The sequence below is a fragment of the Brachycentrus maculatus genome, unplaced genomic scaffold (genome assembly GCF_059751285.1).
Source record: "Brachycentrus maculatus isolate JH-2025_06_01 unplaced genomic scaffold, ASM5975128v1 h1tg000061l, whole genome shotgun sequence".
In the NCBI taxonomy this organism is placed as follows: Eukaryota; Metazoa; Arthropoda; class Insecta; order Trichoptera; family Brachycentridae; genus Brachycentrus; species Brachycentrus maculatus.
This window is the reverse complement of record NW_028280815.1, coordinates 2,157,936-2,171,599: the sequence shown is the minus strand read 5'-3', so window position 1 is coordinate 2,171,599 and position 13,664 is coordinate 2,157,936. Positions and strand designations below refer to the sequence as shown.

The 13,664-nt window shown below is 38.0% G+C and overlaps 2 protein-coding genes across 2 annotated transcripts; both read left to right on the top strand.

Annotated features, from left to right (window-relative positions):
* Positions 1-206: 206 nt before the first annotated feature.
* Positions 207-3,448, top strand: unc-45 (unc-45 myosin chaperone). The gene has a single exon (XM_088256420.1). It carries the CDS (start codon positions 399-401, stop codon positions 3,234-3,236), a length of 2,838 nt encoding a protein of 945 aa, XP_088112546.1. The 5' UTR covers positions 207-398; the 3' UTR covers positions 3,237-3,448.
* Positions 3,449-4,764: 1,316 nt separating this feature from the next.
* CCT6 (chaperonin containing TCP1 subunit 6) lies at positions 4,765-11,061 on the top strand. Its single transcript, XM_088256419.1, has 6 exons — positions 4,765-4,993; positions 7,219-7,418; positions 8,142-8,281; positions 8,366-8,513; positions 9,113-9,306; positions 9,914-11,061. The coding sequence occupies exons 1-6, from the start codon at positions 4,857-4,859 to the stop codon at positions 10,688-10,690; spliced, it is 1,596 nt and encodes a 531-aa protein (XP_088112545.1). The 5' UTR covers positions 4,765-4,856; the 3' UTR covers positions 10,691-11,061.
* Positions 11,062-13,664: the final 2,603 nt, after the last annotated feature.

The window sequence follows — 13,664 nt, the reverse complement described above, 5'->3', positions numbered from 1 at the left end:
TGTGAAAATATTCCTAAAATTTTCATAAATTTAATAATCGACCGGGGTCAAGTTATTTTCATACGTATCAAATACATTATCAAGTTGATTATCATGAATATATTGTTATATCAAACTTTACTTTGACAATTCCATAAATAATCTAATACAATTTTTGTCCGAGTAAGAAATGACTAGAGAATAAATTTTCTAGAAACACTAGCCGTTGTAGTAGTGTCGTAATTTGACAGGCGAAAAGCTGAGAAGGGGGTTGGGTGCTTTTCCTGGTTTATTGATACCGACAAGAATACATTTCTATTTATAATTGTCATGCTCGAAAGTTCCCGAAGGGCGCAAAGCTTCATATAAACCGAAGTTGGAGCTCCGCGTGCATATCTGAAGTTAACCTAGTTTGAAATATGACGATGGGTACGACGACCACCGACGCGGAAGACTACAAAAATAAAGGAAACGAGGCTTTTAAATCGGAAAATTATTCGGAAGCCGTCAGTTTATACACCAAGGCTATTCAACTCGGGGAAAAAGACAGCAGAGATATCAGCGTGTACTACAAGAACCGCGCGGCCGCATTTTTAAAGGAAAAAGACTACGAAAGTGCTATCAAAGACTGCGATGCCGCTCTCGCCATCGTCCCCGAGGATCCCAAGGCGCTGTTCAGGCGGTCTCAAGCTCTGGAGAGCTTAGAGCGCTTCGAGGAGGCGTACCGAGACGCTCGAGCCGTGCACAATGTGGAGCCCACCAACAAGGCCATCCAGCCCGTCCTCGCGAGGCTCTTCAACATCGTGCAGGAGAGGGCCAAGGCCAACTCGCAAACCAGCAACAAGGTCGAGGAGATGTTCAAGATCGCCTTCAACCTTTCCACCGTAATTGAGAAGAGAGAGACAGCCATGAGCAACTTGCTGGTGCTCTCCCGGGAGAAAGCGGCAGCCGACATGATGTTCAAGAATGGTGTGGTGAAAAAGATATTCGACCTTTTAAAAATAGAGAAAAACGAGAGCATATATTTAAATGCCGTTCGAATTGTGGGACAACTGTGCACTGGGAATGTGGAAAGGGTCCAGGGTGTTTTGAAGACTTGCGGCGTCCCGTGGTTCCTGCAAATTATCGACAGTAAAATCCCCGAGAGGGTGAACTCCGCTCAGTACTGCATGCAGACCATCCTCAACACCTTCTCAGGAATGACCAACAAGCCTGACAGCAAACCTAACCAGAAGCTCTGTGAAGAACACAAAAGTGAGATCGACACTCTGTTGACGTGTCTCACTTACTCTATCACCAATCGAGCCATCACGGGGATAGCGAGGGACGCCATTGTAGAGCTGGTCATGAGGAACTGTCACTATACCGCCCTCAGCTGGGCCGAAAGATTTGTAGAGATCAAAGGACTCCACCGTCTCCTGGAAGTGTGTAGCGAGCTCGAAGAATACAAATATGAATCCGCCATGGACATTACTCCTTCGTCGAGGACCATCGCAGCTGTGTGTTTACAAAAAATCTACGAAAACATGTACTACGATAAAGCCAGAGAAAAGTTCCTGAATCAAGTAGATGAATTTATAAAGGACAAACTGCTGACTCCGGATATTGAGTCTAAGGTCCGGGTCACCGTGGCCATCACATCCCTTCTCCTGGGACCCCTCGACGTCGGTAATGCTGTCATATCGAAAGAAGGAATTGTGGAAATGATTTTGGTCATGGCCAATACTGATGAAAAACTTCAGCAAAAGGTCGCTTGCGAGTGTTTAATAGCCGCAGCTTCTAAGAAAGATAAAGCCAAAGCTATTATTAGTCAAGGAGTCGATATTCTCAAGAAGTTATATAAATCTAAAGATGACAGCATCCGAGTTCGGGCTCTGGTAGGACTGTGCAAGCTCGGAAGTTCGGGAGGAGTGGACGCTTCTATCAGACCTTTTGCTGATGGATCGACAAACAAATTAGCCGAAGCTTGCAGAAGGTTCCTCATCAATCCGGCCAAAGACAAAGACATGCGGCGCTGGGCCGCCGAAGGTCTTTCTTATTTGACTCTCGATGCCGACGTCAAAGAAAAGCTCGTGGACGACAAAGCTGCCATCCAAGCCCTTGTGGAGCTCGCCAAGTCGGGAGACCAGTCTGTTATCTATGGCGTGGTGACCACTCTAGTTAATCTTTGCAATGCGTATGAAAAGCAAGAATTAGTTCCAGAAATGGTAGAACTCGCTAAGTTTGCCAAACACCACATCCCGGAGGAACACGAATTAGACGATCCTGACTTTGTAAACAAAAGATTATCCATACTCGCTAAGGAAGGCGTAACAACAGCCTTGGTCGCTCTCTCAAAAACGGAAAGCAATAACTCGAAGGAACTTATTTCTAGAGTTTTTAACGCTATTTGCAGTCAGGAAGAACTTCGAGGTATTGTAGTTCAGCAGGGAGGGGCTAAAGTCCTTTTACCCATGGCAACTGAGGGTACCGATAAAGGGAAGATTCATGCCGCTCAAGCTTTAGCTAGAATAGGAATCACCATCAATCCAGAAGTAGCCTTTCCCGGGCAAAGAAGCTTGGAGGTAGTGCGTCCCCTTACGGCTCTCCTGCACCCAGACTGCTCGGCTCTTGAAAACTTCGAAGCTTTGATGGCCCTCTGCAATTTGGCCGCTATGAATGAATCAACCAGGAGCAGGATAATGAAGGAATGCGGTCTTGCTAGAATCGAAGCTCAGCTGTTCGAGGATCACGTCATGATTAGGAGAGCCGCTACGCAAGTTATTACTAATATCGCAATGTCGGAGGAGGTTGTCAAAGCCCACGAACTTGAAAATGATCGAGTGAAGTTCTTGTGCCACTTGTGCCTCGATGAAGATGAAGATACTGCCATCGCAGCTGCCGGAGCCCTCGCTATTCTCACAACATCCAGTAAAAAGTGTTGCTCCAAAATTTTCGATTCCAAAACCTGGCTAGAAGTTTTACACTGCCTATTAGCTAATCCCAACTTGCAATTACAGCACCGAGGCGTCGTTATTGTTTACAATCTCATAAACAGCGATAGGGAGACTGCCGAAAAAGTTATCGCAACTGATGTTATGGAAATTCTCATGGCGCTGACAAAGTTGGAGGACAATTCCAAGAAGGTGATCAAGGAATTTGCGGAGAACTGTTTGAAGTCTGCAGAGGAATTAAAGCTGATAACCAAACCCGGAGAAAGCCCCTACATACCACCTTTGCCACAAAATAATGAGGAAGATGAAGAGGACATAGATTGAGAGTTGTATTGAGACTTGAATGATAGTTTTTAGTATTTCAAAAGTGTACTTAATGATTAAATTTTGTAATTCTACACTAAATACTTTTTATACAAGTGTTATTTTAGATTGGGACTTTATAAATTATTATTAATTATTTATTAAAAATATATGACTTTTATACTTTCTGTAGGATCTTTACCTTTATTAAAAATGTTTAAAAAAAAAATAACAAAAATTTCATTTCACCTCATTACGTTATATTCCATATCTTCCATTTATTTGTTTTTATTGAAAAATAAATAAGTGCATTCAAAATATATATATATATATTTTTTACTTAATCTTTTATTTGAAAAAAAAATAAATCTACTTTTTAACTGTTTTTGGGCAATGTTAACTTGATCATCAATAATGAAGGCAAGGTGATCAGTCCTGCGCTCCAGATTCATAGGTCTGGGAGTGGAATATATTTGTTACGATACACATGACCTGAGTGAAGCTCTATGAGAAAGGAAACAGAAGAGGAATGGTAGAGAGAAAAAGGAGAATAGCGGCAATAGCAAGGGCACTTGAGATTGTACATAAGCTTGTGTAAGAAAAGCTATCGTTAAGACCTTTGAATCCCTTGAGGACTTGTTTATAGGTCTGTTATATTGACACATCAAATGAATAAAGTCATATCTGCAAAATAACTTCTTTCTTCTGTGGTCTCAATCTTATAGATTAGTTTGCAGCAATAAATGACAGCAATAAATCCCTCGCCATTCCGGTCTATTATGCGCCATCCTCTTCAACTCCTCAAATCTTTTTTGGAAGATTTCGGTTTTTCATGTAAAAAAAATGTTCATTATTTTAGAATTCTTTTTCAGATGTATAATACGAAAAATGATCTTATCATAATTTTTGTCAGTCAATCCCAAATTTTATTTGTCGATAGTTGGGAAATATGCTTTATAGAAATTGAACTATTTCATATGTTGTTATATGAAATTCAAAGTCTATTTCTTGATCTTAAATCTGATAGTTATAAAAATAGTTATAAAAAGTAACAGGATATAATATTAACTTCTTCTTCTTTTCGTGACACTGCTATCGAAGGTTGGCGACCGTCTCCTTAAACTCCATATGGCTAGCCTGATGAGGGTTGCTAAATAAGGTATTCCATACTACCGTCGAAGATTTTTGAGATATGATGTTCTTTTACGCCTTAAGCCCTGTTTGCCCTCGGTGTTTTCCTTTACTAAAAGCTGTAGATATGTTTCATCACGGAATATGTGGCCAAAGTATATGGTTTTTCGTCTTTTGATAGCAACATTTACTAGGTAGCGATAGTCACAGAATCAGAAGAATAATGTAGGTAAATAATCAATATTTGCATGCTAATAGTGGATTACATTTTATCTTCTCTGCCTACATAATACCCCCTTTGTAAAAGTTAGGTAGATAAGTACTTTAAAAATAATGTATGTGGTCCTTTTATTTAATTTGTATTTCAACTGGCAATATTCACTTTTCACTTCAATCTGGCAACATCGTCCGTCTCGCCGGGCTTGTCCAATCACCTCGTGCTCGATTCGAATGTTCTCGTAGCTCTTTTGGAGTTTTTGTTTGTTAAAAAGTTATAAATTAATTTTTAAAATGTCAGCGATCAGCTTATTGAATCCAAAAGCCGAATTTGCCAGAGCCGCCCAGGCGCTAGCTGTCAATATATCGGCGGCCAAAGGAATTCAAGATGTAATGAAAACAAATTTGGGACCGAAAGGAACAATGAAAATGTATGCCAATTTGATTACTTATCGCTCGTTCCCATTATTTTTTATTAATTAACATATTTATGTTTCTTAATTAAACCATGAACCATTATAAATGTAAAATGAACATACTAGGACGTTTGTGTGTAATTACTCCCACATCGTTTTGACACACCTCACGCATCAAACATGTTCGGTTTTTAGTGAATAACTAAATAAATACCTAATTTACTCCGTTTATTAATTTACCACGTACTCATTTGAAAGAAAATGTTATATTAGATCTTAAATAATTCGGTGTATTTTATCATATTGACCGGGTTTAACATTCTAACCTGTTATTCAAATTCTAAGTTACTCTTTGTTACCTGTAAGAGTTATTTTATGCAATAATTTAAGTGATTAATTGCATATTGAACTTTCTCTTAAATTTCTTTGAAGAAAAAGTGCAAATCTTATCATTTTAATGTGAGGATTTATGGAAGTTTATCACCAAAAATTAAATAGATGTCTTAAATGATTTAATTTGCACTTAACCATTTAGTACTTAACTTACTTAACACCTATCTCCCAAAAATGATCACTTTTGACTGACTTCCCTATGTGAAATAATTCAGAAATTTCGCATAGCGGCATATGATTGCAATCTTCAAGCAAAAATACATACTTGTATATATTTTTACTTCAAGATTGCAAAATTTTACGGAAACATCATACCACAGGCTTTCATGGCTTGACAGTCGAATATAAAACAATATGTCTATAATCGTATTATTTAGTTTAATATTCATCACGTATTTGCTATTTATAAATATTGTTGTATCACAATTTGTAATTTTATTAAAAAGACTGCTTTGCGAAACTCATTTTGAAACACATGTTGTACTCTTAAGTTTGTTACTAGATCAGGATCGAGCGAGATGAGGCTCATTTTCAATTTCGTTCATTCAATTTTAAGAACTCCAAAGAATAAAAAAAAAAAAAACTTAAAAGCACTGTGGCTTGCGTGGCAATTTACCTCCAAAGTTTCGCCCGACGGGAAAATAAATTAGAGAAACAGAGACAGATATATCGGGAGCAGCGCGCTAATGAAGACGAAGAGGTGAAACGTTTGATACTTCAACGGCAACGCGAGTATCATTGTAAACAGTGCGAAACGCAATCAAAGCAGACGCATGATACTGAAACTGCGGAGGAATGCTATGCTCGCCTGGAAATGCAGCGTCAACGGCGATGCGACAATTATCAAAAACAAATGCCAATACAACGCGAAACACGGTTTAGGCAGATGCGCGAGAGAAAAGTACTAAGGCTATGTACTGAAACTGAAGAACAGCGAGATGTTCCCTTGCGAAAAAGATGAGAACGTACTTCTTTCATTAAGAAATATGTTACATAGACATATTGAAATTATCATAAAGAAATTTGTTACATAGGGTCGTGTTGTATAGATATTTAATTGTTTGTGTATGTTGTATATGGCAAATAAATTGTTTTATGGTCATAAATAAACACTATATTAAAGGACTCTTGTCTCTCATTACACTCTTTGAGTTTTTGAACTCTAAAAGCATTGAGTTATTGAGATAAGTGTTAGGTTCGCGGGGGTCGTAAACTTTTCAGTAGTTTTTAGTAACATTATGAGATTTAGACAGTACAGTTAAGAGCATTTGCAAGTGACCCGTGTCGCATCTGTGTATTATAATGTTGCCCTAAATGTATTAGCTTTTAATATTTAAAAAAAAACCGTTGAATAATATGATCATGCTAAACTGTAAACAGATTTTGGCAAACTTCATCTTATTTAAATATGACTAACTACTTTGGAGGAATAGAAAATGTTTTTCCCCCCTTGGTTAGCGCATTACTAAACAAACGCCGTTTTATTCACTTCCGTGGGTTTTACCCTTAAACTGACTATATTCACTGATAATATCATAATCTGTTTATATTTTATTTTATTTTCATGTCATAAAACCACTTATTATATCGTAATTATATTTTTCAAGTTAGAAAATGGAAAATTACAACAAATTACATACTTTAAATATTGATTTAGATATTCATTTATTACAGAAGTTTTTTGCTTCACCAAAAATGTAATCGCTTCCTTTATGAATTATAATTTCCACTATATTCTCCGCTAATTTTTTATAGATTTAATTCCACACTACACCTCCCTTTGTTTCCTTGTCAATTTGTTTTCATATTTGTTTTTCTTTTAAATATGTAATTTATGAACTTGTCAGGTTGGTGTCTGGCGCTGGCGACATCAAAATAACCAAGGATGGCAACGTGCTGCTTCACGAGATGCAGATCCAGCACCCCACGGCGTCGCTCATCGCGCGCGCTTCCACCGCCCAGGACGACTCCACCGGGGACGGGACCACCTCCACGGTGCTGCTCATCGGGGAACTCCTCAAGCAGGCCGACCTCTACATCAGCGAAGGTTGGAAGACTTCATCTCTCACTTTTATTTGGTTTAATTTATTTATTTGGGTTACCAACAGCAACACATAAAACAAAACATTAAAAGAATATACATAAAATAAAGTCAATTATAGTTAACCACAAAAACACAAAAAGATTGGTACAAAAGATCTAGCGTAGATCTAGCAAATGAACGCGTATCTATGACAGGGCGAATGTGCATGTGTGAAGTGTGTAAGAAGGTGTGTGTGTGTGTGTGTGTAAGAAGGTGTGTGTGTGTGTGTGTAAGAAGGTGTGTGTGTGTGTGTGTGTAAGAAGGTGTGTGTGTGTGTGTGTGTGTGTGTGTGCGTGTGTGCGCGTGCGCGTGCGCGTGCCCGTGTGCGTGTGTGTGTGTGTGTGTGTGTGTGTGAGATGTTGATTCTAGTGGAGACATACAATGCAGAGAAAGATAGTTTAAAGATCCTGAGAGGACAATATGCTCACCATTAGACTTTTCAATACAAATTTTCCGCAATTGAATATGTCAACTTGGCTAAAATATGACTAAAACATAATTTGAAACCTGTCACTATCCTATTTATTTCTGATGTAATACTCATAATTTATTTATTTATCTATTTATTGAACGGCTAAAGCCTTTAACACAATACATATATACAGTATCTAATATAAAAATACACTAATGAATACATACACTAATAGAGAAACAAAAAGTCTTAAACTTACATTTGGATGTATTTAGGTCTCCATCCCCGCATTGTGTCGGAAGGGTTCGACGCTGCTCGCCTGAAGGCGCTGGAGGTGCTGGAAGCGATGAAGATTCCCATTGAGATCAAGAAGGAGAACCTCATGGGCGTAGCGCGCACTTCTTTCCGCACCAAGGTACTCCATCTCCTGTAAATGCCGCCGCAGGCCTACGAATGTAGCCCCGTTTGAATAGAATTACTAAACATTGTGCGGTTCCAGGTGCACCACTCTCTGGCCGACGTGCTGACGGAGACGTGCGTGGACGCCATCCTCGCCATCCGCCAGGAGGGCCGCCCCGTGGACCTGCACATGGTGGAGATCATGGAGATGCAGCACAAGACGGCTACGGATACCATGCTCGTCAGAGGTGAGACATTGGATCATTTGGAAAAAACAGAAACATTCTGCAAACTTGAAAGTCTCATATGCTTAACACATTGTTTGTGGGAAACGCTAAAAAGCATCTTTTACATACTGTTAGTTGAGGGCGGGATACGCTTATAAGCATTCTATTTGCTTACTTTTGGTAAAGCGCGAGAGATGCCGAAAAAACATTGTACTGATCGAAATCAGGTTAGCGGTTATTTGTGATTAGTATACTGAGGGTCGGGCAGCAGACTGTCTTGAGTATAATAAGGGGCGCGGTTGATGAAAATACTGTTTTAATATACGATTATTTTAACAAGTTTTAACACAACTTGCTGCATTGACATTTTTAGTATAAACAAAATTTTATCCTTGATTTATTGACAAACTTGTTTGTTTTTGTAACATCATCATCTTAAAAAAATCATTCTAATTTTTAAATATTCAAAACGGAGAATCGGTTTAAGAACCTCTAAATTTTCCTAAATGTTTAAATGTTTCTTAAGAGCCATTTTAACTTTCCATCATCGATGGCATAAACTTGAGTATGTATGTACATACAGAAAGCGTATAATAATAATGACATGTTTGTTTATTTAGGCATCGTGATGGACCACGGAGCGCGGCACCCCGACATGCCCAAGCGCCTGAACAACGCCTACATCCTGACGTGCAACGTGTCGCTGGAGTACGAGAAGTCGGAGGTCAACTCCGGCTTCTTCTACAAGTCGGCCGAGGACCGTGAGAAGCTCGTGGCCGCCGAGAGGGAGTTCATCGATCAGAGAGTTAAAAAGGTGACTTTTACAATATGCCTTATACCTGCCATTATTTATTATGCCCCCGGAATGAAATTGAAATTTTTTCTAGGTGCAATATATAAAGTGTGGTAGGTAGTGTATTACTTCTTTTTTTTTTGAAATGCAAAATTCCGAAGAAAAAAAACAAATTTGAATGTTTATTTTGATAAAACTCAGAGTTTATACATTTAGGTAAAAGTTAAGTACATACAATGAGAACATGTATTCTATGTATTATTAAGCATTTCTATTATTTTTTAACTTCAGAAATTTTATTAATTCAGTTTTCACACACATTTTTTAATTATCCACTTTAATACCATTTTTCATTTAAGTCTAATAATTAGGTTTTTCTGTAGCTTTTGAGATTTAAATATGAAGTTGAATTTTGAATTTTAATAATATTTAATTATTATTAAACTACATATAATGATTTGCCAGGTCGCCAGAATGTAAAACTAGTTTTTACTAGCGCTTGACACAAAAAAAATTATCTGATTATCGTGTCTCTTCAACCCTCTCCTCCTTTTAGCCTAGATATATACAACTTTAGATTTCCAACTCCTCAAAATTAAAATTGAATCCTTATTCCTTCCTCTTTCAGATTATCGCCCTGAAGAAGAAGTTATGCGATGGAACCGATAAGACCTTCGCCGTCATCAACCAGAAGGGAATCGACCCCATGTCCCTGGACGCTCTCGCTAAGGAGGGCATCGTCGGCCTGCGCCGCGCCAAGCGCCGCAACATGGAGCGCCTCGCGCTCGCCTGCGGCGGGGTCGCCGTTAACTCCGTCGACGACCTTGAGGAATCTCACCTCGGGTTTGCCGGATCTCTCTACGAACACATTCTGGGAGAAAACAAATTCACATTTGTCGAAGACTTAAAGAATCCGCTTTCAGTCACAATCCTCATTAAAGGACCTAACAAGCACACCCTGACTCAGATCAAGGACGCCGTGAGGGATGGTTTGAGAGCCGTCAATAATGCGATCGAGGATAAGTGTATTATCGCTGGCGCCGGTGCTTTCGAGGTCCGAGCGTACAATGCGCTCATCAAACACAAAGACTCCATTAAAGGAAAAGCCAAACTGGGGGTCCAAGCCTATGCCGAAGCCTTATTAGTGATTCCCAAAACTCTGGCTGTCAACTCCGGTTACGACGTCCAGGATACTATCGTAAAACTGCAAGAAGAATCTCGTTTGAGCCCCGATCCCATCGGTTTAGATCTCAGCACCGGGGAACCCATGAATCCGAAAGATTCGGAAGTTTACGATAATTATATTGTTAAAAAACAAATTATCAACTCTTGTTCCGTGATTGCCTGCAACCTCCTGCTTGTGGATGAGATTATGAGAGCGGGAATGAGCAGTCTCAAAGGATAGAAATAAAATCACCCGGTGCATTTGAAATCCCTCATTGTTGGATTCTGTTGAGCTTTATTCGATTATCCTATATTTTGGGACAATTTTAGCTTAAAATAAGTATTATTTTATTTTCCGCACTTCACATGCGATCCAACAATATCATTAAATATCCACAAATATTTTTATATTACTCGTTATTCACACTTTGGTTGCTTTCCACCAATTCATTTTATCATTAATTTTGTTTAATTTGCCCTGTGCCTTCTATCTCGTGAGATTGCTACTAATAAATCAACTAGTTTATATTTTTGTTGTCACAATATTACAGGTTATTAATATTGTATTAACTTAATATGTATGCTTTAATAAAAAAATGCTAATTTTATAAATGTTTATTTATTAATTAATTGTTTCCTAAACCTTTATTTTTAAGTCCACCTCCGTGGTGTAATGGGTTAGCATGTTTAGCTACCATGCTGGAGGTCCCGGGTTCAATTTCCATGGGAGGGGGGTGAAAATAAATATTAGTGAGTTTACTTTCTAATATTTATTCAACATTACCCTGGACTGGTCCCTGAAGTGCAAGAGTGATCACCTTGCCTTCACACAAGTAACGATCAAAATAACTCTGCGTCAATATGATGCAGTGCCCTATGCACCATTGGGTGCGGATAAAGGTTCTAACCTCTCTTCTAAGAAGAAACTTTTTTAATGTGCAAATACTGTATTAATTGCTGGTTGATTAAACAGAATTTCTGACTTTGAAATTCTTTAAATTATTAACAAAACACATGCCTTGAAATGGTTTAACTAGACTTATAAGGTATAACTATGCCATTCTGACAATGGTGCATAGGGTGTGAAATATATTTTAACCGCGTTAACATTGTTCCTAAGAGACGTCCTTGCGCGGCGGTATTTCGTCTTTTTTAAATTATTACTTTTATCATGTATTTAGTTAAGAGACGATTTATTTTCCAAAACAAAAATGTTCAATGGGATTCATTGTGCCTTTTTGGTACTCTATAATACACTTGTGTCACATTATTCTTGAAATATATCTTAAAATAAACAAATTAGATTGTAACATAAATAAATCAAAGCAGCATCGTGTGTCACTCTTACCCACTGGCGATGCGTAGCGTTGAGAGTGAGACAGATATAGGGCATGATTATGGTGTGGACTAATTACCGACCTCAAGAAAAATCAGAAATCTGTTCTTTTATTTATCCTTGTGATGTTACAAATTATTAGTCAGATATTTCAACAGATGTCATAAGGCCAAGGATTGACGTATTATTTTATCCAAAGTTCCACACCATGAAAAAATCCCTCTAAGTTGAACTGAGGTTCGAAACTTGGAGCAATTTAAAAACACAAACGCTTATGTCAGCCGCTAAAACACATACGGTTATGCGAGCCGCGTGGATCCGGTTAAGGCATATAGGTGACGAGTGAAGCAGGTCAGGTTGAAGGGCACTACTGTTTTATGGAAAAAAAATGGAAGATAGTAGGTAAGAACAGGATAATATCAGCAACGGCCAGGATACTTAGGGTCGCATACTGGTACTCGTACAGTTAAGTTTAATAATTTAGTCACAGTAATATATACCAATCCCTCGTGTAATACAAATTAAGTACAGTAAACCCCCCAATAGCGTTAACTTTATAGGAGTATTTACCCCCTATAAATTGTATTTAAATAATAATGACTTATTTCCGCTGGTTGAAATGTAAAATTACAATGTTTGAAACATTAACCCCCTATAATGTTCCCTCCGATAACGCGGTACCTATCTCAACGTCAAAGGGGGGGTTTACTGTATAATGAGTAAAAAATCACAATGTCCCCTCTGGGAATTGAACCTCACACTTCACACATGTAACCAAACATACTAGCCACTATACTGCACAGATGTACATTATAATGTTAGCCTGAATTCAGACAGAGCGGTTGGCGCCTTATGTAATATGTGTATTTTTATAAAACTGTTTAAATTAGCTCTTAACACATTGTTGTTGGGCGATTTTTTCATCAACCCTGACCCCCATTAGTATACTAATCACACGTAACCGCAAATGTAATTCCGATCTGTACAATGTTTTTTGGCCTCTCGCGCTCTACCAAAAGTAAGCAAATAGGCTTATAAGCGTCTCCCGCTCTCTCTACCAATAGTATATAAAAGATGCTTTTAAGCGTTTCCCGCAAACAATGTGTTAAACTGGTAAATACAAATCAATAAAACACCACATACATATAGTTCTTCACACATTTATTTATGACAGATCAAAATATTTTACAATACTGGGTACACGATGGATACCTACTGTGAGTACACAATACTTATCATAAGTTATCATAAGGTCTTAACATCAGGCTGTGTGCGACTATGGGGGGGGGGGTCTAATTTAGCATAAATATTATATTTATTAGTAAATCATCACATTTAGTTAGTCATTTACGTTTAATATTCATAATATTAAGTACATACGTAAAATAATTTTATAAAATTTGGAATTACAAATACTTTTATTTCATATTATAATATTTTATAATTTGTAAATCTTGAAACATGAAATTGACAATAGCCGAAATATAATATAGAAACAGTGTTGAAAAATACATGAGAGTACTATATCTGTGAATACATGATTTCGAATAACAAACGACTACAATAGGGTATTAGGAATTACAAATAGAGATTTATTTCCATTCCAAAAGTTACACACTAAAGCCGCTTGTGCGCTATACGGAATTTTACCGTCCGGCAGTCTGGTTTTGAACAATGAAAGTGACTATGACAGTTTAGCGTAATCGAATTTACTCACTGATCAAAAGCACGGATACGAAGAAAGTTGGAAAAAAGCACAAGCCAATTATGATTGGCTTAGCATATAAAACGGATGATTGGCCCTATAGCCAAGTGATGTACCGGACGGTAAAATTCCGTATAATTCCGTGTAGTGCACAAACGTCCTAACAGTACACTA

Bases quoted from the DNA above. Each gene is read 5' to 3' on its own strand.
- unc-45 (XM_088256420.1), top strand. From the start codon at position 399: ATGACGATGGGTACGACGACCACCGACGCGGAAGACTACAAAAATAAA.
- CCT6 (XM_088256419.1), top strand. From the start codon at position 4,857: ATGTCAGCGATCAGCTTATTGAATCCAAAAGCCGAATTTGCCAGAGCC. The intron at 7,419-8,141 runs GTTGGAAGACTT...GGATGTATTTAG, and splicing joins CGACCTCTACATCAGCGAAG to GTCTCCATCCCCGCATTGTG. The intron at 9,307-9,913 runs GTGACTTTTACA...TTCCTCTTTCAG, and splicing joins TCGATCAGAGAGTTAAAAAG to ATTATCGCCCTGAAGAAGAA.